This window comes from Colias croceus, chromosome Z (genome assembly GCF_905220415.1).
Source record: "Colias croceus chromosome Z, ilColCroc2.1".
Classification (NCBI taxonomy): domain Eukaryota; kingdom Metazoa; phylum Arthropoda; class Insecta; order Lepidoptera; family Pieridae; genus Colias; species Colias croceus.
In genome coordinates this window covers 7524496-7549561 of record NC_059568.1, presented here as the reverse complement: position 1 = coordinate 7549561, position 25066 = coordinate 7524496, and the positions used below count along the sequence as shown (strand labels likewise).

The window sequence follows — 25066 nt, the reverse complement described above, 5'->3', positions numbered from 1 at the left end:
TATTGTTTCATTTGTTTCTCGGCTCCGGCCATGCACGTCCCCGGCACGGTGTAGCTTCAATCATTCTTTATATCTCAGAAATAGTGCCCCTCAGGAAAAAGGTTCATTTATTTATCTTTTTACAACCTTAAAGACATTTTCACGCTTTCAATGTTTATATGCTGCTGTAATAAATATTCTGAATATTTTCTAATGAAAATTGTTTGCAACTTTTCAAGTTGTACTTTACAAACTGAAAAGCATATATTGCTGTCTAGACGGTCTACAAAGAGCGAAAGCTCCGCCTACCTGAAATAGAACATTAGCAGCCTCTCGTTTATTTTAGCGCAAGCGCTTTAATAGCTTGAACTTTTCCAATTCATAATGTCCTGGTACACATGCGGGTAAAAGTATCCGCAGTCGTTCCAAATCAATTTTATAGGTGCAGTGCGAGTCGTCCCAATTATAATGGGATATACTAAAAGGATAAAATTAAATTATAAGAAAATAAATTTAATATGTTTTTTTTTTAATTCATTTAATATAAAATGACTAGCGGTCCGCCCCGGCTTCGCCCGTGGTACATATTAACGTTTTCTCTACATAAGAACCATCCTCGTACTTCAAGGAATATAATAAAAAAAGAATTATCGAAATCGGTTCAGCCGTTCTCGAGTTATGGAATTACAACGAAAAGTGGCATTGATTTTTATATATTAGAGATTAAGAATTTGGAGTACTGTCATCTATTTTTTATAATATGAAAACTTCAACACCGCACGGAAAACGTAGGAAGGGAAAGTGAGGTACATTTTTGCAATAATATTAAATTATTGTGGAGAGTAATTTTTATTCAATCAAATTGTTTATTTATCAGTTTTGTTCATTTTGTCTCTTAACTTTAACATGCATCAGAATATGTGGGCTGGAGAATATTATGTAGATAAAGAAAATAAAATCAATTGTATAATAATAATAGGTAATTAATGTTAAATAATAATTATTTAAATATCAAAGACAAAATTATTTATATTAAATTATTGACTTATTATTTATTAATGGCTAAATACCCCGGGGAAAATTGTTCCTACATGTACTTAATGCAATTATTTTCCTTTCTTTTACACAAACTGTGGACAGTTTACAGGGTTTACACTTGGGAAGGTGAGCAAGGGAATAAAGAAGTCCATATTAAATTAGCATACAACAAAGACAGGGTTTTTGTTATTTTTTTCTGTCATGTATATTATTATAATGAGCTGTTTGAATAACGATTCATATTTTTGATTCAATTGTGTAAAAAAATTATGAACATTTGCCGAAAATTGGCCATGGCGATGTTTATAATCAGTTTGCGATAACTTTATTTTCTACTGAAATCTGATTTGATTTTTTCAATTTGTACTTCAAATATGTTATTTTAATTTGACGTAAACATTGGTTTCCATCAAGGTTACCATTAATATAATTTAGGTGGTCTACAAGGTTATGAGTTATTAAGTACTGCCTACCTGAGAGAAGAAAGAAGAAGAGAGCTAACGTTCTGTTAGCTCTCTTTCATTTATTTTAGCGCAAGCGCTGTAGCAACTACACCTGTTGCTATTCATAATATCCCGGTCCACTTGCGGATATACATTCTATCCGCAGATATTCTAAAATTATTTTAGGATGGGAATGAAAAGAAACCTAAGGAAGAAACTGCCGCTACAAATAAAATTTAGTAGAGAAAATTCCTAAATTGTGGATGGGTTTATTTAAGTTATTTAAAAATTTTCTGAATATTATTTTATTTTTTAAATCTTGAAACTCAGGACTCAGGAGAAGTTTTTCATAACTGGAAATAAGAAAAGAGTGAGAGAGCCGCATGGAGTGTGCTATAGCACCATTAGCACGTTCCATATATGGAACGAAAATTTGTAATATAATTACTTAATTGTATTTTTAAATAACTACCAAATTAATTTTTTGTGGAAATATGCAATAAGTAAGTGTAAATAACCTTACATAATTAAGTTTATTTTATGGAATGTTTTAATAAGTATTTATACACTATTTTCTACATATTCAAATTTGCTTTATTAAATTAAATTCACTTTATATTGCCACAAAAAATGGTTATAATTATATTGAACAATTTATTCATATTTATTTTTATAACAATCTTAAAAAAAAGCTGCAGCTAACAATAAAATTAAGAATTAAATATCTGTCTCGGTGGTCTACGAACGTGCTACGAACATCAAAAGTTTCGCCTATCTGAAACAGAACGTGTAAACCCTTTCATGTTAGTGCTGATTTACACAGGGTCAGTAACTGACTACAAATTCGAGGCAAATCAGTGCTGACCCGAAAAAAAACCTTGTGTAAACAGATTTGAAGTCAGTAGAGAGGCTTGAAGTCTATGTAAACAGTTAAAGTCAGTCGCGGCGCCAATTTCGGCGCCGCGACTGACTGACTGACTTGTCTACTGACCCTGTGTAAATCAGCACTTAGCGCAAATGCTCTAATAGCTAGAACTTTTTAACCGACTTCAAAAAAAAGGAGGAGGTTATCAATTCGGCCGGTATATTTTTTTTTTTTTTTTTTTTTATGTATGTACACCGATTACTCCGAGGTTTCTGAACCGATTTACGTGATTCTTTTTTTGTTCGATGCGGGATGGTGTCGAATTGGTCCCATAAAAATTTTATTCGGCTAGGCCTAGTAGTTTTTATTTTATGAGCATTTTTGTCTGTACTCGATGACTTAATTTCAATGTAGCAAGTAACTTTGATTCACTTCCCGGTAACCGATTGAGCTGAAATTTTGTATACGAATGTAAATTGGATAGCGATGAAACATTATCATGACATGGAGCTGATCTGATGATGGAATCGGAAGGTGGCCATAGGAACTCAGTAATATATTGACTCAACTTTATCGAGTTTGGGCTCGTTTGATTCGTGTTGAAAAATACACTAAAAAGTATTAAATAAAAATAACTGCGTTAAAAACAACCGACTTCAAAAACGGAAAAGTAAGAAATAAAAAAGATTTGATATTATTAATTACTACATATTATTTTTATGTGCTATTTATTAAATAGGTTTGAAGTCGGTGCCAAACACTAAGCACTTAGTATTAAGCCCATGCACCGACATCAAACCTTTTTAGTAAATAGCACATAAAAATAATATGTAGTAATTAATAATATCAAATCTTTTTTATTTCTTACTTTTCCGTTTTTGAAGTCGGTTGTTTTTAACGCAGTTATTTTTATTATAATATTTATAATATCTTGGTACACGTGCGGGTACAAGTATCCGCAGTTGTTCCAAAATAAATTTTAGGTGCAGTGCGAGTCGTCCCAATTATGATGGGATTTATATTAACTAAAAAAGATAAAATTAATAATTATAAGACAATAAATTTAATATGTTTTTTTTTTACTTTTGCTGATTATATTTTTTATTGATTTTAATATAAAAATTGCTATTAATTGGGAGTTTTTAGTCAGTGCAAGTACACCGCACGGAAAACTTCAGTAGAAAGGGAAAGTGTGCGTGAAAAACTAAAATTTGTAAATAAATTATTTTAAATTGTGGTAAGTAAATAATTTTTATTCAATGAAATTTGTATTTAGCAGTGCGTCGTCTTCTCACCCCAATTTATGGATTTTTTAATTGACTTTTAATGAAGTTTATGAAAACTATAGAACTACCTACATCTTTTTAAGAAAAAAAATGTGTGCGTGTACTAGTGTACACACGTAAGAATTGAAACTTTATTATGACCTTATTTTTCAAAAAATTATTTACTATAATATGCAACTTTACAGAAATACATCGTGCGTGGTTGTTATAAGAAAAAGATGGCGCATAACGGAAAAATGTCACGCGTAACGAAAAAATGTTCCACTAAATATTTTCCAACCCCGATAAAGAAGTTGAACTTCAAAAAACTCATAATATAAATATATTTTTTATTTACCTCAACATTTTAATTGAATTAACATAAAAATGTTAAGAATTGTGTGTTGCGTGTTTTTATTTTTAACCATCGCAGTCACGCAAAAACGGAATAAAGGGAAATTAATAACGCTGTAAAAAGTAACTAATATTTGAATAAAAATCCTTCCAAAGTATAGTTATTTTTTAATTCAATTAAATTTAGATTTATTTGTATGTTTTTTTAACAGAGAGAAAATACCAAACTGTAAAGTCATAATATTAAAAAAGTAATAAGTTTTTATTTTATTTTTTAATATAAGTCTGTTAATGAAGTCTTGAATAAATATCAGGAATTCTTAGTGTTTCAGAACTCCACAGATATTGTACCCAAGTGAACCGCACAAAAAACTTTGTAAAAGTAAAATTTATAATGTATAAATTTAGCTAGCTATTATAAAATTATTAAAATGTATTCAATGACATATTTTTAATCATATAATAGGTTAATATATTAATGTAAAAAATTGAAAGTTTTTTCCCCGCCCCTCTCACCAGTGGCCTGTCCCTCTTGTTTATTCATCTGGACACCTCAAGAAATAACTGTACCAACCCTCATAGTTTCAGGAATTATGACCTGAATTAATTTATTTTCCCAGGCTTTATATTTCCTTTATATTATGATATATTTTCTTTTAACTTAGCAAAAACTTCGGTTACTAACCAATAAAATGAAGAGACAAATATAATATATTCCTATCTCAGCGGTCTACGAACGTGCTACGAATATCAAAAGCTCCGCCCACTTGAAACAGAACTAGCTCCTTTTCGATCTTTTTAGCGCAAGCGCAGTAATAACTTCATAAATAAACCTTTTGAAATTCATTACATCCTGGTACACGTGCGGGTATAATTTCCTTTCCGCAGACGTTCTAAACTCACTTTTGGAAAAAGGTAAAAAAAACAAATATTTAAAATATAAAGTAAAAATAGTTTGAACAAAAAGTCTTTGTCATTTTTTTAAATTCTAATTTTATTAAATTTTACATAAACCATGTACCTACTTTTGTACTTTTATTTTAATAAGTTAAATTTTTTATTATTATTTTGTCCATCAAATTTACTTTACAAGTTGTGTAATTGTTTTCATTTAAACAATAACAATATCAACCTAATAATGGGTTCTAATTAATTAACTATTATAATAATTAAATAAAAATAACACTTTAATTTGTAAAAATTCCTGTTGAGATTACTATAGTACTCTATTTCCGCAATTTTGTTTGTTAGGTGCGGCGTGCGGCAATTTCTTCATACAAAATAGAGTTTTGGTACGTCTGCGGCTAGAAAATTATACCCGCACGTGTACCAGGATGTTATGAATCGCAAAAGCTCTAGTTGCCACGTAGCGCATGCGCTAAATTGCACGAAAGAGTGGAATGCCACGTCAATTTGACACAATGAAAGACAAAAGTCATGCAAAATACTAAAATGGTTCTAGAATCGAATGCGCATGTCTCAAATCCTGACATGCGTAATAGGAAATAATGGGAATTCAATTTCTATCATGTTCTGATGTCCTAGTACACTCACGTATAAATTTTCTCGGTAGGCCGTTGTGTATTAAATATTTTTTATATGAATTTTTTTTGTATGTTTTGAATTTATGATAAAATGCGTTTTTGTTTTCATTATTTTAATGTTAACGATTTACATTAATAAATTATCTAATATAATATTTATAATTATTATACCCTTAGATTACAAAATAAAAGACAGATGGAGCGTTGCCGAACTAAACCGAATGATTAATCGTCATTTTCAATAAAGCTATGTGTGCTGTCATTTCGCCGCTGCACTGTACGTACACGATGCTTCTGTGTGCGTGTAATGTTGCCAGTTATTGAAAAATTTCCCAAATTTTTCCCCGACTACGGAAAAAAGAGGGTTATGTTTTTCGAGTTTATGGATGTATGTATAATATTTCTTTGACACGCCCTGCAGTATAAACCGTTGTACCGATTTTGAGTTGTGAGGTTTCATTGCAATGATCTGAATTATTATGTTAGTGGCGGTAGTGATATACAGGGTTACTTGTAAAACACCGGCAACCTCGCAGGACAAGATAGCTAACATCATAAGCAACAACATTTGTTCTACGACTTTTGATAATTTGTTAGATTTTATTTTCATACCAAAATAAATATTCATTTAATTTTCCGTTTGAATATTATAAACTCTACGCCTCCCAAAAATTACGTGAACAAGAAGCGAACGAGAGGGGGAAGGGGGTGTCGCGTCGTCCATCCGATAATGAATAGAACATAGACTTACAAATGTTAGGAGGGTACAATAAAAGTTTAAAAAAATCATTTAAAAATAATTTATTGCGTTATGCCAAAAGTCGTAGAACAAATGTTGTTACTTATGATGTTAGCTATCTTGTCCTGCGAGGTTGCTGGTGTTTTTCAAGTAACCCTGTATACATAAATGAGAAGTCAAGTTTTAATTTTTATTTTAATTCTTTTAGGTATTACATAAAGTACCTGCCTACTAAAGTTATATATGGACAAAATAATTGTATTCAATTTTTTATTAAATAAATTACATAAAAAAAGTTTCAATATTAACTATAATAATTATATTATTTTTTATTTTTCATAATATATGAATACGAATAGCGGTAGTTTTTAGTCGAGAATACGGGACATTTTATTTTCATCATGTCCATCATGGAGTTCACATAAATTAAATCGCTAGCGAAAACGACTATGACGTTTTTAAGCTTTATAAAAGTAACAAAATAATGTATTATGCTTATTAAAATAATCTAATAATTATCATGAACCTTTAGTGCACTATACAAATAATCACATTCACGATCGAAAAATCCAACAGCATTACCCTGAAGATCTTTTAACCATTTTACCGTTTTACCAATAAAAATGGCAAATTCATTTTCAAAATACTGGCAACATACGTTGAAGTTTTGTATTCCTTCATATCTGTAAAATTATTATTCGTATTAAAGAAATAAATCAGCCAAATAATCTACAGAAAACCTGTGAAACGATGTTTTATCTTTTTTTTTGTTTTCGGGAACAAATTTTACAGCGTTTTATTATCACAAGACGGCATTTTTTTACTAAAATTGCAAACCCTTTTTGACGTATTGCATGACACTTTATGCGCTATAGCACTGGTGCAGCGACGTATTTGTTTTTGATTTCGTATTTTCTTTGACAAGGGCGACGGGCGGTTGTCATGCTCCATCTGTACTTTATTTTGTAATCTGAGATTATACCTAATTATTTCTTTCGATCACACAAGGAAAGGCTCGAGGAATACAAAATTAACACTTTATATTTTTAGATAATTCATAGTTTTTATTGGCCACCTACTTTATTGTGAAACAAGAGTTATAAAATTATAATTATGTACATAAAAATATGTGTATATTCGATACACACAATTTAAACACGCAGCTTCGTTCGTTCTCAAAATAAATATTTTTTTCCATTTTTCAACAATTCTTATATAAACATGAAATACTTCATATTTAAAGTTTTATCTTAGAATATAATTTATTATATCAATAAGTTAATACTTAAAATAATTAATTAATAATTGTATGAGTTTATACCTTTATTTTAAGTTACCTTCTTTCATTATTTATCAAGTTATTCTTCTCTATCTATCCATTAGTTAAACTAAAATCATTTTGATTCGAATGATTTTCTGAGATTTGAGGAAACAAACAAACTCCCCTTTGAAGCTCTATAATATTCCAATTGTTGAAGATTCTCGAAGAAAGGAAATAGCTGAGAAGGAAGTTTTTTTAATTACTAAGCCTTCTTATGCAATACCTGTTTATATTTTCAGGATACCATAAAAAGCCGATGTTTTTGCTAAATGCTGCTTTGGTAATACCAAATGTTCTCGTCAAACCTACATTAGAAGAAATACAAGAAGTGCTCGTGCTGGCTGGAAAACACATTTCAGGCCTGTCAAAAGGCGTAGCCCAGTGGACAGGAGGGAAGTCTTCCAGGGTATGTTGAAAGAAACATATTGTGAGTGATGTCAGTAAACGAGAATTGTATTAAAAATAATTAATAAAGTAATATTTTGAATTTTTGTCCATTGTCTTGAGTTTTATGAATGATTGTATATTATAAAAAGATTCTTATTTTAGCCTTCTGCTCACCATACAGATTCGACCCAGGTCGGTGATAACAAAACTATTCACCTGTGAATTATCATTTTGCTAGGTGTATACAATTTAGTCTAACCAATTTAGAATGTACCTAAATCACAGATACTTATGAGAAACTTTTTTTTTTCCAAATTGTGGTGTTCATTGTTGTGTCGTGTCCATACTATGTCTATACTATGCACAAACTATGTGATCTGACGGTGATGTCGTCTGCAAATATTACCTGTTGCTTAAACGCTTTTTTATAATTTTGTTTTGCAAAACACTCGGTGTCGCTTTATCGGTTGGTCATTTGTATATAACACAAACATTATAATTTAATTGTTTGTTTATTTGCTGCGCTCCCTCGTTTGTGCACGCTTCACCAAATGTATAGGTCAGCTGGAAGAAACTGACAGGCCACCAGTCAAACCAACTCTTCCAAGTAGTCACAAAACTTGACGAACAGGTTCAAACTGTGGCGCCAGTGAACATGGCCAAATCCATGAAAATGATAGAAGCAGCGAAAATGAGAAAAAAGAAATATTACAGATTGGAATCGGAAGAGAAACCTGTTTTCCCATTCCAACAGAAAAGTTTTTACAGTCACGTTATGGAAAATAAAGAGATTATAAAGACATTGACTCTTTTGTCGATGTGTACTCAAAATATTAAAACGGTTGGATTTTATTTTATAGAAAAATCTTCTTCGTTGTTCATGTTTGCATTTGTTTTAACGTTATTAATTTATTTTAGGAACTGAATACACTAGTAAAACGCTGGCGACCATACCATTACTTGTGGAAATGTGAAAAGACCTTAAGACAACTTTTAACTTGGAATTTGAACGATTTTGAGCTTGCTTTGAAGAGGCACAGTGAGCTTGAACTTAAATTGACGACTGAACCTGATGTTCTAATCATTGGAAATTGTCTTGCAGTTTCTACGGAAAAGCTTAAACTAGGACTTATAACTGAATTAAAGAGTAAGAACTAAGGATATATAGATTGCAAAATAAAATAAAGAATTTCTCGAAATTGAATGAAAATGTTTCTTTTCAGATGGCACGCATAGAATAAGTCAAGCAATGCGTAAAAAATACAAGCGAGAGATGGATTATGTTTACGCTATTATGAACGATTTAGAACGTAAATTGGAAAGGCCGATACGAGATTTGGATGATGTAAGAACAGTCATGGAAACATTAAAGAAGATAAGGGAACAAGAAGTGGATATGGAATTGAAAATAGACCCAGTCGAGGTATTTCTCTTATAATAGTGTATGATATTATAGAGGTATATTGATTGATGTCCAATTTTAAGTTTATTCTCAGTTTAACGATAAGTTCAGTAGGAAAAATTGTTTCTGAATGTTCCTCAAGAAATAGTTATTGGTTGTGAATAATCTTTCAAAATGTAAGCGATATAATAAAATGCTAAAAATTTCTTTGAATTAAATGTAACCAAATTTGATTTATATTCTTAATTCTATTCGTTAACCTTGACTATATGTATATTAATTCATAGGAAGCATTTAATGTAATAACAAGATATGAGCTGCCAGTGAGCAAAGAGGATATGGAACAAGTCGATAACTTAAGGTATAGCTGGCAACAGCTGCAAGCCACTGCTCTAGCGTCTCATGTTCAACTTCTCAAGATGCAGCCGCAATTCGAAGAAGACTTGAAGAATAATTTGGATAAATTCCGAGATGACAATGCTGATTATTGTCATGAATACCGACATGCAGGTCCGATGCAATCGGGACTTAGTCCCAGGGAAGCATCCGATCGATTAATATTATTCCAGGTTTGATTTCAATTAACAGGATTACCTAAAACTAATTTCTTGTGTATTTTTATTATTACTCAATCAATAATTATAAGGTAATTTACAGAATAGATTTGATGGAATGTGGCGCAAATTACAAACATATCAAAATGGTGAGGAGCTATTTGGCCTTCCTCATACTGAATATCCGGAGCTGGCTCAAATTAGGAAGGAACTAAATCTTCTTCAAAAACTATATAAGCTTTATAATGATGTGATTGATAGAGTAAGCAGTTACTATGACATACCGTGGGGAGAAGTCAATATTGAGGAAATAAACAATGAACTGATGGAGTTCCAGAATAGATGTAGAAAGCTTCCTAAGGGGTATGTTAATGAGGACATAATTTTTATATGGAATTTGAAACTGTCAAGAAACGGCTACTTTCTTTGGTTACTTATTCTTAATTTTTTTTGTTTCGATAAATTTTTTGGGGTCATTGTCATTAAAATTTTTTTCGCGAGATGATAGCATCTTACCTACTTTACCTGCGATGATGAAAAAGTAATGACCATTACTACAAAATTGTAAATAGCATTTTTATCGTATTTATGTATCGTTGTTTTAAAAACTCTCAGCCTTAAAGAATGGCCTGCCTTCTACGCACTCAAAAAGACCATTGACGACTTCAACGACATGTGTCCTCTACTTGAGCTCATGGCCAACAAGGCAATGAAACCCCGTCATTGGCAACGAATTATGGAAGTCACAAAGTATATATTTGAATTAGACAATGAGGACTTTTGTTTAAAGAATATTCTTGAAGCTCCACTCCTGCAAAACAAAGAAGACATTGAGGTATATCTTTAAAACCAAATAGGTATGCATTGCAAGTATCATGAAGCACCATAACATAATTGTTATTCCATAGGACATTTGTATCTCAGCAATGAAAGAAAAGGATATAGAGGCGAAACTTCGCCAAGTGACTAACGAATGGTCTGTACATGAACTGACCTTCCAAACCTTCAATAACAGAGGCGAATTACTATTGAGGGGTGATACAACTGCTGAAACTATTGGACAGCTTGAGGACAGTCTTATGATATTAGGATCCTTATTATCAAATCGGTAACAAATCCAATTCTCTAAAATTATTTTGTTTAAATACTAAAATATGTTACGTCATGCTATATTTCTTTCTACAGATATAATGCACCATTCAGAAAACAGATCCAACAATGGTTATACGATCTACAAAGCACCAACGAAATTCTAGAAAGATGGCTTCTAGTACAAAATATGTGGGTTTATTTAGAAGCTGTATTCGTTGGAGGTGATATCGCCAAACAGTTGCCTAAAGAAGCCAAACGTTTCTCAAAGATTGATAAATCTTGGCAAAAGATCATGCAGAGAGCACACGAGACTCCTGGGGTCGTGTCTTGTTGCGTTGGAGATGATCTATTGAAACAATTGTTACCACATCTACAAGAACAACTAGAACTTTGCCAGAAAAGTTTGAGTGGATATTTAGAGAAGAAAAGGACAATGTTCCCGCGCTTCTTCTTTGTCTCAGATCCAGCATTGCTTGAAATTCTCGGCCAAGCTTCTGACTCTCATACGATTCAAAACCATCTGCTGTCTATATTTGATAACATACGATATGTTAAGTTCCATGATATAGGTAAATTTTAAGATTAATTTACTTATTAACTGTTCTTTTGTTATATCTACGCATTCAGAATGTTTTAGGACCGTACACAAAATATAAAGCCACTTATTTATTTGATGCCTCTACTGTTGTGAAATAAAAACCAATTAAAAAATGTCTAAATATTTTAGAGTACAACAAAATGGTATCAATAGTATCTTCAGAGGGTGAGGAAATAAAACTAGAGAGGCCGGTGCGGGCGGAGGGCTCTGTGGAAACCTGGCTGACTTCACTACTGCAATCTGCCCAAAGCAGCCTACATTCCATTATACGTAACGCTGTATCATTCATTAATGATCCTACATTTAACCTCCTGATGTTTCTAGATAAAATGCCGGCACAGGTTTGAAACTTTAGATTTATATAATCATCCATTTTTAATTGCTTTAATATGCCTTTGATTTTTTTTTAATAAATTCTCTTATATCTTATTTTGATAACAATACATGTTTTTTTTATAATTATAAAAAAAACATGTATTGTTATTATCAAATTTTAATTAGATTGGCCTTCTTGGTATTCAAATCATTTGGACAAGAGATGCAGAACTTGCTTTGATGCAAGCCCGACAAGACAAAAAGATAATGTTGGAAACTAATAACAAATTTTTGGAGTTACTCAACACTCTGATTGATCAAACTACTAGAGATCTTACGAAGATTGAGCGAATTAAATTTGAGACTCTTATCACCATTCATGTACATCAACGAGATATTTTCGACATGCTGGTAAAGTATACGAAAACTAGAAATAATAGTATTATTTAGTAGTGGTATGTAATCAAGTAAAATGAATAATTGCTCTTCCAGTGTCGTCTAAATGTTCGTTCAGCGAATGATTTCGAATGGTTGAAACAATGCAGGTTTTATTTCAAGGAAGATGCAGATAAAACTTGGATATCCGTAACTGATGTTACGTTTACATATCAAAACGAATACTTGGGTTGTACAGAACGCCTCGTAATTACGCCTTTAACAGACAGGTGAGTTGTTATATAGAATTTTTAATACTTTATGTTTTAATCGGCATTAGATGAATAAAAAACTATAATATCGATAAATTGAAGGACCAGTCGTGCTAATATTTTAGATTTATTACTCTTTAAAACACATTCGCACCACTTCAACTTTGTAATGTTTGGTACCAATGTATAATTCAGATACAGAAGAGTTTGATTTGTATTCCAGATGTTATATAACACTAGCTCAAGCATTAGCCATGAGTATGGGAGGAGCTCCGTGCGGACCGGCGGGAACGGGTAAAACGGAAACTGTAAAGGACATGGGAAAGACCCTTGCAAAATACGTGGTGGTCTTCAATTGTTCAGACCAAATGGATTATAGGTCTTATAATTACGATATTTACTATGCGCAAATTGGTCTGTAGACAGTTCTTGAGTAAAATATTCAGAGAACTGTCAAATTTACATATAATCGCAAGTTATGCAAAGCTATGGAATCTAACATTTGATAAACATTACTCATATGCAGTAGCCAGTCAAATATGCATGATAATATTATCTCTTTTTCTCTTGTTATAAACTACTATATCATCTTAGTTAGTATATGTTGAATAAAATTCCTTTTTAAACATTTGATCTGTTAGTAAGTAGTGCAACACATATTATGTGTGTGTGTGTGTGTTAAAACTTAAAAGTAATATGTACGTATAAAATGAAAATATATCTCTAAACATAAAATAAATTTATTCTTACAGAGGACTAGGTCGAATCTACAAAGGTCTTGCACAGTCTGGCTCCTGGGGATGTTTCGATGAGTTCAATCGTATCGAGCTGCCCGTGCTGTCGGTAGCTGCACAACAAGTTGCTGTTGTGTTGGCTGCTAAGAAGGAAAAGAAGAAGACGTTCCTATTCACAGATGGTGATATGTCGGAAATGTGTCCTGAATTTGGTATATTTATTACTATGGTGAGAATTTAGCTTGCTTAGCAAAAGTAAATTAAAATTGTCAGACCGTGTGATTTGATAATTTATCCGTGTTTTGTTTTATACAAAAGAATCCAGGATATGCTGGTCGTAAGGAATTACCAGAAAACTTAAAAATACAGTTTAGGACTGTTGCTATGATGGTGCCGGATCGTCAAATCATTATTCGCGTGAAACTCGCCTCTTGTGGTTTTTTAGAAAACATTACTCTTGCTCGAAAGTTTTATACGCTTTACAAACTCTGTGAGGAACAATTGACTAAACAGGTCAGTGGCCTAAATTCTGTTCACCTTGGTATTCTTACTGTTTTAAATGGTATTGTTGAAAATAATACTTTTAACTTCTAGGTTCACTACGACTTTGGGCTTAGAAATATTTTATCCGTTCTAAGAACTCTTGGCGCTGTTAAACGAGTGAATGCTAAAGACAACGAAAGTACTATCGTTATGAGGGTCTTAAGAGATATGAATTTATCAAAACTCATCGATGAAGATGAGCCGCTTTTTATTTCTCTAGTTGCGGATTTGTTTCCTAACCAAGTTCTGGAGAAAACAACTTACCCTGGCTTGGAAGAAGCCATTAGAAAACAGGTTGACGCAAGTGGTTTAGTTTATCATCCTCCTTGGGTTTTAAAAATTATACAAGTACGTTAAATAAAGTATTGGTGAAATAATTTGAGATATTTGTGTAGGTACTCACTCATTCTTTCACATTCATTTTTATGATATTTCAGTTGTACGAAACTCAGAGAGTTCGACATGGTATAATGATATTAGGGCCACCAGGAGCTGGAAAAACAACATGCATCCATACAGTTATGAGCGCTCTATCAGACACAGAGGATCCTCACAGGTATTTATTCAGCTAAAAGTAAAGTAAAAAAAATATGTATTACTTAAATGAACTTAAATTGTCCATTGCAGAGAAATGAGAATGAATCCAAAAGCAATAACAGCAGCTCAAATGTTCGGACGACTAGATGTTGCTACAAATGATTGGACGGACGGTATTTTCTCAGCTTTATGGCGGAAGACGCTTAAAATTAAAACCGGAGAACATATTTGGCTAGTTTTAGATGGCCCAGTAGACAGCATATGGATTGAAAATTTAAATTCAGTACTTGACGATAATAAAACTCTGACTCTCGCTAACGGTGACCGTTTAACTATGTCCCCAACTTCCAAAATAATATTTGAACCAGAAAACATCGATAATGCATCACCTGCTACTGTTTCTAGAAACGGAATGGTATACATGAGTTCTTCGGGATTAGATTGGGAACCTGGTAAGAGTACAACCTATTTAAACAAGAATCAAATAACTTTTTAATAATTAATTAATGAATGAAAGAAAAATACTTTAGTGTACACCATTAAAACACAATTAAACAAATATGATTAATTAAACATGCTTAATCCTACTAATTTACTTTCAGTTTTAAATGCCTGGTTAAAAACACGATCGGCAAGAGAAATGGAGGTGTTTAGTTCACTTTTTGAACAAACCTTTCCAAATACATACACTTGGTGTACTCAGAATCTCCTATTTAGCATGCGCGTTCTTCAAAGTAACATTGTTTTTCAAATGCTTAATTTATTGGAAGGTCTTGTACCTCCACAAATAGTAGAAACAGAAGATCCATCTGCAAGCAAATCAGTCAATGGAGACATGGAAGATGACGAGGAGAAAGAAAAAACAGAAGAAGTCGTTCTTTACACGCCTGAACATCTGCACAAAATTTACGTTTTTTGTTTGGTTTGGGGTTTTGGCTCTCTTCTAGAAACAAATGACCGAAATAAGTATGATAAGTACATCAAAACAACTTTCAATGAAATATTGGACATACCCAAACATCCAAACAACAAGCCCAGTATACTATTCGACTTCTATGTTAAGCAACATGGAAAGTGGGAATTATGGGAAGACTTAATGACAAATTACCAATACCCTGATACAGCTACTCCCGATTACGCGAACATTCTTGTTCCGATCGTAGATAATGTCAGAATAAATTACCTGATACATTGCATAGCAAAACAAGGGAAAGCTGTACTACTTCTTGGAGAACAGGGCTCTGCAAAAACTGTAATGATGAAAGCCTATATGAAAAATGCAAATCCAGAACAGTTCATGGGGCGCTCGTTCAATTTTTCATCAGCTACGAGTCCTTATCAATTTCAAAAAACTATAGAAAGTTACGTAGAAAAACGGAGTGGAATGACATTTGGTCCTCCTGGGGGAAAACGAATGCTTGTATTCATTGATGATATTAACTTGCCTCAAATCAATGAATGGGGAGATCAAATCACAAATGAAATAGTGCGACAAACCATGAGCATGGGAGGTTTCTATAGCTTGGAGAAGCCCGGAGATTTCACGACCATTGTTGATTTACAATTTTTGGGAGCTATGGGACAACCTGGTAAATGACATCTTATAACTCTTATCATCTATGTTTTGTGTAACAGTTCTTAATCTCTGTTGACCCGTATCATAAATAGTTTAAAGTTATCTCGGTCACCAGTCTCTTACAAATGTTAGTCAGAAGCAATAGATTTGTGATGAAAATAAATAAATTATAAAATCAATTATTTTTATTATACCGGATAATTCTCTTCTAATTATTACTTTCTAATAATAATTTACAGGTGGTGGTAGGAATGATATACCAGCTAGACTAAAAAGACAATTCTCAATTTTCAACTGTCCCTTACCAAACAATGACTCCATTGATAAAATATTTAAAGTGATTGGAGAGGGACATTATAATGCTAAACGTGGATTTACAATTGAAGTACGCTCACTCATAAAGAAAATAATCCCTTTAACTCGAGAGCTGTGGGCTAGAACAAGAGTTAATCTACTTCCTACGCCTGCTAAATTTCACTATGTATTTTCTATACGAGACCTATCGCGAGTATGGCAGGGTATGGTGGGTACGTTACCCACTGTGATAGAATCCGAAAAATGCTTAATGTTGTTATGGAAACATGAGTGTTCTAGAGTTTTCTCGGATAGATTTACACATCAAACAGATAAAAACTGGTTTAACAAAGCATTATACGACATCACCGAAGAAATGTTAGGACCGGAGTATAAGAAAATGATGGAAAAAGATCCTGTTTTCGTGGACTTTATGAGGTAAGTATAACTACTTATATTTTTTATTTTTAAAACAATTTTATTTATTATTTAATTAAAAATAGACTTTAATACATTTTATTTTATTTTAGAGATGCTCCAGAGCCGACTGGAGAGGAAGGTGAGGATGCTGACATGGAATTGCCAAAAGTGTATGAACCAGTTTTTGACTACAGTGAATTAAGAGATCGTTTAGAAATGTTTTTGTCACAATTCAATGAAATGGTTAGAGGATCGGGAATGGATCTTGTGTTTTTCCCAGACGCCATGCTACATTTAGTAAAAATATCACGTGTTATAAGACATCCTCGTGGAAATGTAATGCTTGTAGGTGTTGGTGGTTCAGGAAAACAATCTTTAACAAAATTATCTACATTCATCGCTGGATATCGTTCTTTCCAAATTGCGTTAACGCGATCGTATAATGTTGGTAATTTCTTAGAAGACTTAAAACTCTTATACCGATCTTGTGGGGTACAAGGTAAAGGCACTACATTCATCTTTACTGATTTGGACATAAAGGAAGAAGGATTTTTAGAATATTTAAATAATATACTGTCTTCTGGAGTTATATCAAACTTATTCACTAAAGATGAACAACAGGAAATCATATCTGAATTAACACCAATTATGAAAAGAGAAAACCAGAAGCGATCTTTGACTAATGAATTGGTTATGGAATATTTTCTTAATAGGACATGCCAAAATTTGCATGTCGTATTATGTTTTTCTCCTGTAAGTACATTAGTTAAAAAAATAAATACTGTGCAGTTCTTTAAAATCTATTTTAACACTCATTTTCTTTTTAAGGTTAGTGAAGCCTTCCGTTATAGAGCTTTAAGATTCCCGGCATTAATATCAGGTTGCACGATAGACTGGTTTCAACCATGGCCAAAAGATGCTCTAGTTTCAGTAGCTGATCATTTCTTAGCTGAATTTGAGATCGAATGTACTAAAGAAGTAAAAAAAGAGTTAGTAACAGTTCTTGGTACAATACAAGATGTGGTCTCCCAAGTTTCCACAGAATACTTCTCAAGGTTTCGACGTTCGTCACACGTTACGCCAAAGTCTTACCTTAGCTTCATAGGAGGCTACAAAACAATATACCAAATGAAACAAAAAGAATTAGGCGACGGTGCACTTCGCATGGATACTGGTTTAGAAAAGTTACGTGAAGCGTCGATATCAGTAGAAGTCTTAAAAAAAGACTTAGCGGTAATGGAACAAGATTTAGCATTAGCATCTGAAAAAGCAGATCGCGTACTTACTGAAGTGACTGAAAGAGCCATGCAAGCTGAAATAGTAAAGAATCAAGTCCAAGTTGTGAAAGAAAAGGCTGAAGCTTTGGTTGCATATATAGCGGAGGAAAAAGAAAAAGCTGAAAGAAAACTCGAAGCTGCGAAACCAGCTCTTGAAGAAGCAGAAGCTGCCCTCAATACAATAAAACCAGCACATATAGCTACAGTTAGAAAGCTGGGTAGACCTCCACACCTCATTATGAGGATTATGGATTGCGTTTTAATCTTATTTCAAAGAAGACTCCATCCAGTCATTCCAGATACGGCGGCACCATGTCCAAAACCTTCTTGGGCTGAATCGTTAAAGGTAAACTTAATTTTACAAATATTCTCTATTCTTTTTTTTTCAAAAGTATTCGACTGTATTGCATCTGTCTTTTTTAGATGATGGCAAGTACTACATTTTTGTTGCAATTACAAAATTACCCTAAGGATATTATTAACAATGAAATGGTAGAGCACCTTGTACCTTATTTTGAAATGGAAGACTACAATATGGATACAGCGAAGCGTGTTTGTGGTGACGTGGCGGGTCTGCTCTCATGGACTAAAGCTATGGCATTCTTTCACAGTGTAAATAAAGAAGTATTACCGTTAAAAGCTAGCTTGATGCTACAAGAAGCAAGGCTGAAGGTATGATTATTAAAATTTTATATTTATACAGGATTTATATATGTACAATCTATAATATAATTTAATTTTTAGGTCGCTATGGAAGATTTAGCATCTGCTGAAAGACAGCTGGAAGAACGTGAAATGTCGTTAAGAAAAGTGAAGGAACAATATGAATCTGCAGTCTCCGAGAAACAACAACTTACAGATGCTGCAAATGTTTGTTTAAGAAAAATGACTGCGGCAACCCAGTTAATCAATGGATTGGGCGGAGAAAAAATAAGGTGGACTCAGCAGAGTAAAGATTTTAAGCAACAATTAGGGAGATTAGTTGGAGATGTTGTATTAGCTACAGGATTTTTATCTTATTGTGGGCCATACAATCAGGAATTTAGAAACAATCTGTTTAATACGTGGATGGGTATTTTAAAGAGTAAACAAATACCTGTCACAGATAACTTAAATATAACGAACATGTTAGTAGAAAGTGCAACTATATCTGAGTGGACACTTCAAGGCTTGCCCAATGACGAATTATCCGTACAAAATGCGCTAATCGTTACCAAATCTAGCTCCTATCCACTTTTAGTAGATCCACAAAGTCAAGGCAAAAATTGGATTAAAAATAAAGAAAGTTCTAATGAGCTTCAGATAACTTCATTAAATCATAAGTATTTTCGTACCCATCTTGAAGACAGTCTCTCGTTAGGCAGACCTCTTTTAATTGAGGATGTAGGAGTTGAATTAGATCCAGTTATAGACAATGTATTAGAAAAGAATTTTATCAAATCGGGATCAATCGAAAAAGTAATAGTTGGTGATAAAGAATGCGATGTAATGCCTGGTTTTATGCTTTATATTACTACAAAGTTACCAAACCCAGCTTATTCCCCTGAGATTAGCGCAAAAACCTCAATAATCGACTTCACAGTGACAATGCAAGGGCTTGAAGATCAATTACTCGGTCGTGTTATTTTAATGGAAAAATCGGACTTAGAAGAAGAACGTGTCGCTCTTTTTGAATCTGTTATGAAAAATCAAAGGAGTATGAAGGAACTAGAAAGCAATTTACTTTGTCGTTTAACATCTTCAGAAGGATCGTTAGTTGATGATGAAGCTTTGATACAAGTATTACAAATAACAAAAACGACTGCTGAAGAAGTCAATGAAAAACTGAAGGTGGCTGAAGTTACAGAAAAAAAAATCATCAAAGCAAGAGAAGAATTTAGAGCAGTCGCCGCTCGAGGCTCTATCTTATATTTTTTGATAGTTGAAATGAGTAACGTTAATATCATGTATCAAAATTCGTTAAAACAATTTTTGACTATTTTCGACAATTCTATAACAAAATCGGCCAAAAGCAACATTACTGAAGAACGTATAAATATAATTCTTAAATACTTAACCCACGAAGTATGGGCTTTTACACTCCGAAGTTTGTACGAAAGACATAAAGCATTATTTACACTGATGTTGGCTATGAAAATAGATTGTCATCGTGGCCTGATATCACACGACGAGTTCATGGCATTTGTTAAAGGAGGTGCATCACTTGACTTAAATGCGGTAACACCTAAACCATTCAAATGGATTCTAGATATTACATGGCTAAACTTGGTGGAAATAAGTAAATTGAAAACATTTTCCGATGTTCTTAGTAAAGTAAGTAGTACTTTCATAAAAAATATACCTCCTATTTAAATCTTTTTCTATGTGTTTTCTTGTATCTTTACATTTTCTATTAAATAGATTTCAACAAATGAAAAGGAATGGCGAACATGGTACGAAAAAGCTAAACCAGAAGAAGATACAATTCCCAGTGGTTACCACGAAAGTCTCGATGTATTTCGTAAATTACTGCTCATTAGATCTTGGAGTCCAGATAGAACACTTTCACAAGCTAGAAAGTATATTGTCGGTAATTTATTTCAATGATATTCACGTAAATTATAGTTTTAAAATGCAATTCATCCATTAGGGTAGATAAGACTTGAAAAATATACTGTGCTTTAGATTCACTCGGTGCTGAATATGGTGAAGGCCGCATTTTGAATTTGGAGATAACATGGGAGGAGTCTGAACCAAGGACGCCACTAATTTGTATCTTGTCTATTGGATCCGATCCATCAGCTCAAATCGCATCCCTTGCAAAATCTAAAGATATTGGTAAGCATAAAACCTACGGTAAGTTACTTTTTCCAGTAAAACAATACTTATTTTTTTCGTTTATACAGTTCTTAAGGCCGTTTCAATGGGACAAGGACAAGAAATCGTCGCACGTAAAATGATTTCGGACTCCATGAATGAAGGTGGTTGGGTTTTACTTCAAAATATTCATCTGTCTCTTCCATTTTGTGTGGAAGCCATGGATGCTTTGATTGAAACTGAACATATACAAGAATCGTTCCGTCTTTGGTTAACTACAGAAGTGCATACAGATTTCCCGATAGGATTATTGCAAATGGCTATCAAATTTACGAACGAACCACCACAAGGGATAAGAGCGAGCATGAAGAGAACGTACCAAAATATAACTCAAGATACATTAGATTATTCATCTTTGCCACAGTGGCCACCGTTACTGTACGCCGTCGCATTTTTACATACAATAGTACAAGAGAGAAGAAAATTTGGGCCGTTAGGTTGGAATATTCCGTACGAATTTAACCAAGCGGATTACGCTGCAAGTGTACAGTTCATACAGAATCACTTGGATGAAATCGACCCGAAGAAGGGAATATCTTGGCCAACGATTTGCTACATGCTAGGTGAAGTGCAATATGGTGGTCGGGTGACAGATGATTTTGATAAGCGTTTACTAACTACGTTTACTAACGTTTGGTTTTGTGATGTTCTCCTACGTCCCGGGTTTGAGTTCTATAAAGGATATAAAGTACCTCAAACGAGAAATCTTCAGGGGTATGTGGATTATATCAACCAACTACCATTGACTGATACTCCAGAAGTTTTCGGTCTTCATGGTAATGCAGATATTACCTATCAAATTAACAGCGCTAAAGACATATTAGATACCATTTTAAGCGTACAACCAAAAGAAGGAGGTAGCCAAGGTGGAGAAACTAGAGAAAGTATAGTTTATCGCCTAGCAGATGATATGTTAGAAAAACTGCCCAAGCAATATATTACATTTGAAGTACGAGAAGCTCTCCAAAAAATGGGTGCTTTTCTACCAATGAATATCTTCTTAAGGTATATAAAAGCTTTCTGTAAAGCAATTTAATGTAGTAGGTATATCATCCTGGACATTAAAAAGTCTAATGAACATATTATTTTAGACAAGAAATTGATCGAATACAGAGAGTTATTAAGACCGTCTTCACAACTCTTTGTGATCTTAAATTGGCAATTGACGGTACTATAGTGATGAGTCAAGGTTTGAGGGAATCTCTAGATGCCATGTACGACGCACGTATACCATCACAATGGTTAAAGGTATCAAACATTATTATAGTCTCTCTGTTGTGTTAAAAGTTATATTGACACTATTTTTCTTAATCAGGTCTCTTGGGAATCTGCGACTTTAGGTTTCTGGTACACAGAGCTTTTGGAACGTGAGCAACAGTACCGTATTTGGCTACGTAACGGAAGGCCTAATACGTTTTGGATGACGGGATTTTTCAATCCTCAAGGGTTTTTGACAGCTATGAGACAGGTTTATTGCTAAGATATTTTAAACTTTATTAATGGACCTAATTAACACGAGGTGACTCGAATCAATGCTCGAATTCTTATTTACTTTCTCTACGTTTTTAGGAAGTAACACGTAGCCACAAAGGATGGGCATTAGATTCAGTGGTACTACAAAATCACATAACTAAATTGAATCGAGAAGATGTTCATGAGGGACCAACTGAAGGAGTCTATGTGTACGGACTATTCCTTGAAGGTAAATTAAAAAATCCTTAAACAAATACATTTTTATATACCTACCTCCTAAACTTTTTAAACGTTAATTCAAATATTTAATTCTAGGAGCATCTTTGGACCGAAAAACTGGGAAGCTAATAGAATCAAAACCGAAAGTTCTATATGAGCAAATGCCAGTCATCTACATTTTTGCTATAAACACAACAGCAGGAAAGGATCCCAGACTCTATGAATGTCCAATATATAGAAAGCCACAAAGGACCGATGCCAAATATGTGGGCTCGATTGATTTTGAGACAGACAGCAATCCTAGACATTGGACATTACGAGGGGTGGCATTATTGTGTGATATAAAATAAAATATATTATAAATAGTATTAAAAAATATTTTAATTATTGTTTATCCAAAGTTTATTCGTTCAAAAAAAAGTTCCAAAGTAAAGTAGCACACCTGACTCTAGAAATGTTAATTCACCTGCTTATTTTGAATCATCATAATAAATTTCCGAACTCTTTCAATAATTTTATTTCTCTATAAATTATTCTAAGGTAAATATTATGAGGTATGTGTTAGGTTCTGACTATAAAATAAAACACATATGTTCAATAATATTTTTTATTTGGATCGTGATTCAGTGCTAATAAAGCCCTTCCCTTTCGAAGATTAGTCAAATAAAATTTTAATATCTATTACTAATAGTCTATTACGAATTTTACAACACCACAACACTTCGATAGCAAACAAAAGTAAAAAACTACTTATAAAATAACTTCCAAATCGAACATCACGTTTTAGAGAAGATTTTTAATGACGTCATACAAAACGAGCACAAATGCACCACCAGCGCCTCGAAGGACGTTAGAGAAGGCACCTTTGAAGAACGCACCAGGCCCCTCTGTACGCATTATGACCGCCCAACAATGAAGCGTGTTCTTATACAGGCGCTCGTTTACTGGTCGACCTGACTGCATCATCATACGTCGCCGCACTGTGTCCAAGGGGTACGATGCAATACCAGCAATTGTTGTGACAGTCTGTAAGAAATAAAGCATAAATATGTTGTCATTTGGTGTTTTATTTCCATCACCTACACTGCTGTTACCTCTTATATAACGAATCCATCTGAACATAACTACTTAACCGATAGCTATTAACTATATAAGAACCTATGACGTCGTAATATTAGTACATTATATGAACATAAGTTATACATTAAACGTTAAATATAAACAAAAATCAAAGATTACCTGAGCTATAATCCATGAAAAGAATATAGAAGTATTCTTTGGATCTGTTATGAGTACACCTCGAGCTGTGTCGTATAAACCGAAGTACGTAGCTCGATAGATTATAATGCCTTGTACTGATACAACAAAACCCCGATACCAGCCAATGGGACCATCTGACTTCAATGTTTTCATTAAACAGTCCACGAGTCCATTGAATTCTTTCGCCTTGCCTTTACCGACATCGGCAGCTAATCTGTTGTCAAAATGAAATAAGTACTTAAGTATATCAATCAGACATTAATATTATAAAGAAAATAATTAAATATTAATTATGTAACCTTGTTCGTGCAAAATCTAAAGGATAGACGAAACACAAAGACGTCGCACCAGCCGCACCACCAGATGCCAAATTTCCAGCAAAATACCTCCAAAATTGTGTATTTTTATCAACGCCCTCCAAAAACATGCCTTTGTACACATCTTTAAACGCAAAATTCAGAGCTTGTGTGGGGAAATATCGAATTACATTCGCTAGGTTTCCTCTCCACAACGATCCTATCCCTTGCTCTTTTGGTATACGTATAAAAGCGTCCACAATGCCTGCAAAAATAAGTGTTTACTTTTTCTATTACTGTTATTTTATTTTAATTCAATTTGTACTTTATGTAAAAGTTTACCTTTATAGCGTTTATCCTCTGCTATTTGTTTGGAGACGTGTTGTACTTGTAAAATAAGTTTCACCCGTTCCATTGGTGCCATAGCAGTTTTTGATACAGCGGCGGAAACTCCGCCTGCTATGAAATCTTTCATGAAAGCGCTTGGATCGTGAGCTTTACCATCCTTACCTTTGCCATCTTTTGACATATTGTCTCTAAATACTTAATGGATTTTTTCTATTAATAACTTGCAAAACAATCTATACTTGAACACTTCTACGAGGAGCTACGTGAACATTCCGCGGCGACTTTTGCTTATTACACCGCACTTTTAGATACCATTGTCAAAATCCATTATTTATATGAAAACTAATAACAGAAAATCAAAATCATTAATTTATTATTGTGAAAAATTCTGTCATCAGCCGTTGGCAGAATTTATGAGTTATAAAAGAAGTTCATTTTTGTTTGAAATTAGAACTCCATCAAGAAGTCTTTATTCAGCAGAGATAATAACATTATCTTGGTTTTTCTGTGGTTTTTCTTGAATATTATCTTTGTTACTTTTCGGACATCATATCCAAAAGCGTCCAAAAATTATTTTTTACCTATTATTTATAACATTTGGCACTATACTAATCTGTGACTATACCTCTCCAAATGAATGTTGTCCTGTGGTTGTCTCTCAAAATGAGCCTAGATTAAAAATTATATATT

At 33.2% G+C, this 25066-nt stretch overlaps 2 protein-coding genes across 2 annotated transcripts in view; one reads left to right on the top strand and one right to left on the bottom strand.

Annotated features, from left to right (window-relative positions):
• Positions 1-22822, top strand: part of LOC123705095 (dynein axonemal heavy chain 5) — a 93637-nt gene extending 70815 nt beyond the window's left edge. The window contains 31 exon segments of the mRNA XM_045653721.1: positions 7788-7954; positions 8495-8776; positions 8854-9082; positions 9159-9358; positions 9625-9906; positions 9995-10254; positions 10507-10726; positions 10800-10999; positions 11077-11552; positions 11711-11922; positions 12083-12307; positions 12389-12561; positions 12767-12922; positions 13296-13506; positions 13596-13790; positions 13872-14168; positions 14258-14376; positions 14448-14809; positions 14960-15946; positions 16173-16464; positions 16731-17400; positions 17476-18270; positions 18348-18596; positions 18669-20237; positions 20325-20493; positions 20589-20741; positions 20810-21785; positions 21872-22028; positions 22096-22248; positions 22350-22482; positions 22569-22822. Coding sequence (XP_045509677.1) covers positions 7788-7954; positions 8495-8776; positions 8854-9082; positions 9159-9358; positions 9625-9906; positions 9995-10254; positions 10507-10726; positions 10800-10999; positions 11077-11552; positions 11711-11922; positions 12083-12307; positions 12389-12561; positions 12767-12922; positions 13296-13506; positions 13596-13790; positions 13872-14168; positions 14258-14376; positions 14448-14809; positions 14960-15946; positions 16173-16464; positions 16731-17400; positions 17476-18270; positions 18348-18596; positions 18669-20237; positions 20325-20493; positions 20589-20741; positions 20810-21785; positions 21872-22028; positions 22096-22248; positions 22350-22482; positions 22569-22822 — 10823 coding nt within the window.
• A 243-nt stretch (positions 22823-23065) lies between these two features.
• Positions 23066-24761, bottom strand: LOC123705477 (ADP,ATP carrier protein 1-like). Its single transcript, XM_045654260.1, has 4 exons — positions 24371-24761; positions 24032-24293; positions 23712-23946; positions 23066-23498 (listed from the first exon to the last, which is right to left on the bottom strand). Exons 1-4 carry the CDS (start codon positions 24555-24557, stop codon positions 23256-23258), a joined length of 927 nt encoding a protein of 308 aa, XP_045510216.1. The 5' UTR covers positions 24558-24761; the 3' UTR covers positions 23066-23255.
• Positions 24762-25066: the final 305 nt, after the last annotated feature.

Bases quoted from the DNA above. Each gene is read 5' to 3' on its own strand.
- LOC123705477 (XM_045654260.1), bottom strand. From the start codon at position 24,557: ATGTCAAAAGATGGCAAAGGTAAGGATGGTAAAGCTCACGATCCAAGC. The intron at 23,947-24,031 runs GTTACATAATTA...TTTTGACAACAG, and splicing joins TTAGATTTTGCACGAACAAG to ATTAGCTGCCGATGTCGGTA. The intron at 23,499-23,711 runs GTAATCTTTGAT...TATTTCTTACAG, and splicing joins TTTCATGGATTATAGCTCAG to ACTGTCACAACAATTGCTGG.